Source organism: Musca autumnalis, unplaced genomic scaffold (assembly GCF_047663935.1).
Source record: "Musca autumnalis isolate F117 unplaced genomic scaffold, ASM4766393v1 scaffold_5, whole genome shotgun sequence".
Lineage (NCBI taxonomy): Eukaryota > Metazoa > Arthropoda > Insecta > Diptera > Muscidae > Musca > Musca autumnalis.
Genome location: NW_027412088.1, coordinates 78,885,184 through 78,890,312, shown reverse-complemented (window position 1 = coordinate 78,890,312; position 5,129 = coordinate 78,885,184). Strand labels below are relative to the sequence as shown.

Here is a 5,129-nt window from a genome sequence, read left to right as displayed (position 1 = left end):
CTTTAACCGTTCCACATACTCGTATATGGGTCGTCGTAGTCGCCAAATAGCAATAAAATCTAGATTTTCAGAACTTCGAGGCCCCAGTAGCACGTGTTAATATATTCCAATTGTGCTCAAACTTTGGCAATCTTTAAATCTAACAATAATTAAAGGTTTAGGCGGCTCCCCGGCTAAAAAATCCGGGATCGATTTGGTCCTTTGAGTTAAAACCAGCCCAATGCTACAAATTAAGACAAAGAAAATATTGAATTTTACATAAAACGTTTGATATTTTATTAAATTTTATATTTTCACATAGTTTAATAATAAAAAAATGGTATTACGACACCATATTTTTATTCCCTACTCCACACTATCGTAAATGGTCTTAATAACATAATAATCTGCTGAAAAAATCGACGTTAAACGGTCAACAGTCTTAGTTTAGAACACTGTTATGTATTTTTGGATGGTTTTTCCAACTTTAAATGACAATTTTACGACTTTTATGACGATTTTCGGTCAAAATCTGTTTGCATATTTTGCATATTTTTTGCATATTCTGCATATTTTTTGCATATTTTGCATATTTTTTTTGCATATTTTGCATATTTTTTGCATATTTTGCATATTTTTTGCATATTTTTTGCATATTTTGCATATTTTTTGCATATTTTGTGCATATGCAAAATATGCAAATATGCAAAATAAATACAAAATATGACCCTGTTATTGAATTCAGTTTTCTTTGAAACGAATTTTGGTCCAATCCGCATCTTCGTATCTTTAATATTAAAAAATATGCAAATATGCAAAATCCGATGTCTAGTGATGAGTCTCTACAAAAGGCGAAACATGTCACATAATGGTGGTTGTGGGGGTTCGAATCTTCGGCTTTCCTTTTTCACTTGCAAACATCATCGATCATTAAGCTCGACTCCAACGAGAAATGAATTAAAATTAATATTAAAATAGATCTTCGCCTTAATAGGCAACATTTTTAAATGAAGTAAAATATATTCGTTTTCATTCGCAAAAATTTGATAATATAGGAAGAAAAAAGTTTTTTTTTAAATAGACTCCATTTTTGCCCTAAGGCCTTTTTCGGGACATGGGGTTTATTATCTCGAATTCAGTAACACTTACATAAGTACTTTGTTGTTCAGCAAGAAATGTTAAGAACGGAATAGCTTTTTATTAAATGCGTAATACGGGCAAGTAGCTTTAACCGTTCCACATATATGGGCCGTCGAAGTCGCCAAATAGCAAAAAAATATAGATTTTCATAACTTCGAGGCCCCAGTACCACGTTTTAACATATTCGAATTGTGCTCAAACTTTAGCAATCTTAAAATCTAACAATACTAAAAGGTTTAGGCGGCTCCCGGCTAAAAATCCGAGATCCATTTGGTCCTTTGAGTTAAAACCAAAAACGAAAATATTGAATTTTACATAAAACGTTTGATATTTTATCAAATTTTATATTTTTACATAGCTTAATAATAAAAAAAATGGTATTACGATACCATATTTTTATACCCTACACCACACTGTCGTAAATGGTCTCCATAACATAATAATCTGCTGAAAAAATCGACGTTATACGGCCAACAGTCTTAGTTTAGAACACTGTTATGTATTTTTTATGGTTTTTCCAACTTAAAATGACAATTTTACGACTTTTATGACGATTTTCGGCCAAAATCTGTTTGCATATTTTGCATATTTTTTGCATATTCTGCATATTTTTTGCATATTTTGCATATTTTTTTTTGCATATTTTGCATATTTTTTTTGCATATTTTGCATATTTTTTGCATATTTTGTGCATATGCAAAATATGCAAATAAATACGAAATATGACCCCGCCATTGAATTTAGATTTCTTTGAAACGAATTTTGGTCCAATCAGAATCTTCGTATCTTTAATATTAAAAAATATGCAAATATGCAAAATCCGATGTCTACTCATGAGTGTGCTTTGTACAGCTTCCTAGTAAAAGGAGTCCAAAGTCGAAAATTTGGTGCGCAAATTTTCTTCAAAAACTATTTTATGGCTTTAAAAATTGCAACTGTAAAACAGGTACGCCGGATCTAATGAGTCCATTTGCGCTCGAATCAATCCACCAAAACAGCGGATATAGGAAAATCTGCAAAAATATATTTTGAATAATTCCGCGCATTGAACCGCGATTTTCTTTGAAAAATTATACATAAATGGAATCCTTTATACGCGATTATAATATTTGCAAAAAGTTGTGTCATAAATTATAGAGATTTGGGAGTCCCAGTCAGATCTGTGCCGCGGATGACCCATCAATTCCACGTTCTGTCCGGTCAAACAGATGCTGGTTTGAATCGATGTGTGAGAGGTCGCATTATCGTGATGCAGAATGATTCGTCTTCTCCTGTTCGTTTTTCGAATTTCTCAAGAGACTTCTGGCAAACAATTTGTAGTCTACCACTCAGAATATACCGTCCTACATTTCTGAAGTCGCCTGACGGTCAGTTTTGCCAATGAGACACGCGACCATTTGGTTGGAATTGCTCTTACATGAACAACCTTCGTTGGATTTGGTTGGATTTCGAAGACCTAAACGGTCGATTCTTGTTTTGTTTCGGGCTCCTAAGCATAAATCCAAGATTCGTCTGTGACGATCTTCTAGACGTCGTTTGAAGCACTGAGATCCACAAAAGTTTTTTTTTAAACGATTGTCCAAATTTGCCGCATCAAACGAGAAAAATCCATATTTGCGGCCCAGTGTTCATGCAATGTCAAATGTTAGTTGGTGGAAGAAATACCCAAGTCTTATTTTTTTTTCTGGCGCAACGACCGAGTTTGGGCGACCCTCACTACCTTCAGTTATTGGTTAGTGTCGGCCACGATTGAATTCATTAAACCAGTTTTTCATAGTGCTATAGGATGGTCCTTTATCGAGACATAAAGATTTAATTTGATCGATGCACTCCTGTCGTGATTATCCACGTCGAAAATTGTGAAAAATTATCGGACGAAAATGTTCACAAGTAAATTCCATTTTTTTGCAAAGTGATTTTTTAAGTCACTGTAAAGGACACAAAAATGTCCTGAGTACGCTTAGACTAAAAACTGTCAAACTTTCCCATCATGGGGAGAAGTAGTGCCTCTAGATTTTCGCTATTGGTTACAACTTCAGCGGCTCACATGAAATGAAAGCGGGTCTAAACTAATCTTGGACTCCGCCATCTTCAAGCCAAGCAGTACCGTTTATTAGTATCATCTTATACGTTTCACATTTTAAAGCATCTACTAATCTATGTCCGAATAATTAGAAACATATTGTTTTCTGTCGTTCTCACACGTGCTAGTCGCCTTCCTATTATTAGGTGTGTTCGTTTACTCAACAATTTGTACAAGTCCAGTAACTTCTTGTAAACGACTAAGGTCTTTAGCATTGTACTGTAAAGTAAACGAACAACATCCAGTAACAATTTGTACAAATTTTGAGTAAACGAACACACATATTTTAATTTTCAATACAAAAAATTCGATTAAAATTATTTTGAACGTAAATTGTTTTTACTATTCTCCAAGTAATATGTATACGTAATGAAGTGGACTATTTCTCATAGCCCGGGCGAAATTCGATTTCCATTGAGGAGTTAAATGAACCATACAAAATATGGTTACCTTAGTTTACCATTTACTCTCCTCCTCACACTTCTTTTGAAATCATATGTAAAAAAATAAATATTCATTACACTTGATAAGATACCCGCATTTCTTTGACACCTTATGGTGACCTCTTTTGCCATAAGGTGTAAATGCACCTTAACAGTATCAATACGTCGATATGTCAAATATAAAAGATACACGTCAATTAAAATGGAAGTCAGTTGTAACTGAAGTGGGCTACTCTTATCACAATTCCATAGAAGGAATATCTTACACGCAGTGAATTGCATACCTACCGACCAGGATACTTCCAGAATGCGTTGTATCCTCTTAGTTGTTTATACACTGATACTGTGTTTAGTTATTTGTCTGGCTGAAGATAGCCCCGGTTTCTTTTTGAAAATCACCAAAAATGTTCCACGTTTGGGCAGAAGAGCAGATAAAACCTTTGAACATGGCTTATGGGGTAACTATAAGTCGGTGCCACGAATGGGAAGGAGTGTATCAAGCGTAAGAAAATTACCATTATTTTTATGATAAATATTTGTCATGTTGTTTTTTTTTTAATTTAAAGGATACTGAATTTAATGCCATTAGCAATTGGCTACAGCAAGGTGTATCAACGAAATCGGTAAGCAAACGTGTCCTCTTGAGTCCACATCTATCATTACTTGCCTCGGAAAATGAATTGAGTGTTGTGCAACCGGTAAATTCGAATACTTTAAGAGAATTGCTGAATAAAAATGCAATACCTCGAGATAATGTGAAGTTTGTCCATTGGAAAGATTTCGACAGGGCTCTTCAATTGGATGCCGAACTTTATGGTAAAGTAAGTTCACTGGGACTTAAACCGGATCAACTTCTAAAACAGGATATCAGTGTTGGCAACTATGTGCCCCTTATGGAGAATGCTGTCGATGTAGATGGTACCGATTATGCGCTTTATAGTCGAGGTGGAGGTTTTGAGGGTCCTTATGCATCGGATTTCTTGAGATACAATAGCTATTAGAGATGTTTATGAATGATTCAAAACTATTTTACTAACCAAAATATATTAGGAACTAAGACTTGCGTATAGCATATGCAAAATTGAGTACCATTCTAGTCATTAATGTATATACATATGTAGGATTCTATCCATGGATTAATTATGTTAAGGAAAGGCTTATATCTGCAAAAAATAATAAATAAATAAAATGCAATACAATGGAAAATGAAATGTATTTTGAGTAACATTCTTTCGGGTTTTCCTCAGTTCGGGGAAGCACATCTGAGTGCCACTCGTCCACTTGTTGCATATAGTGGTACCCATTAACTAAAAATAAAAACAATTAAAAAAGAAACAGTCGACTTTACTGACAACTAAATACCCCAGCCTATGACTGTGGTAGACCTAGAGGCAGTGTTCGGAAACAAACAGTACCTTATCAAAAGGTACCGTACATGTTACACAAACACTAAAAAATTTATAAAGTTTATGTACACGTACACA

At 34.3% G+C, this 5,129-nt stretch overlaps 1 protein-coding gene across 1 annotated transcript; it reads left to right on the top strand.

Annotated features, from left to right (window-relative positions):
- The first annotated feature begins 3,883 nt into the window (after positions 1 to 3,883).
- On the top strand, positions 3,884 to 4,646 carry LOC141386667 (uncharacterized). Its single transcript, XM_073955584.1, has 2 exons — positions 3,884 to 4,147; positions 4,212 to 4,646. The coding sequence occupies exons 1-2, from the start codon at positions 3,953 to 3,955 to the stop codon at positions 4,644 to 4,646; spliced, it is 630 nt and encodes a 209-aa protein (XP_073811685.1). The 5' UTR covers positions 3,884 to 3,952.
- Positions 4,647 to 5,129: the final 483 nt, after the last annotated feature.

Bases quoted from the DNA above. Each gene is read 5' to 3' on its own strand.
- LOC141386667 (XM_073955584.1), top strand. From the start codon at position 3,953: ATGCGTTGTATCCTCTTAGTTGTTTATACACTGATACTGTGTTTAGTT. The intron at 4,148-4,211 runs GTAAGAAAATTA...TTTAATTTAAAG, and splicing joins TGGGAAGGAGTGTATCAAGC to GATACTGAATTTAATGCCAT.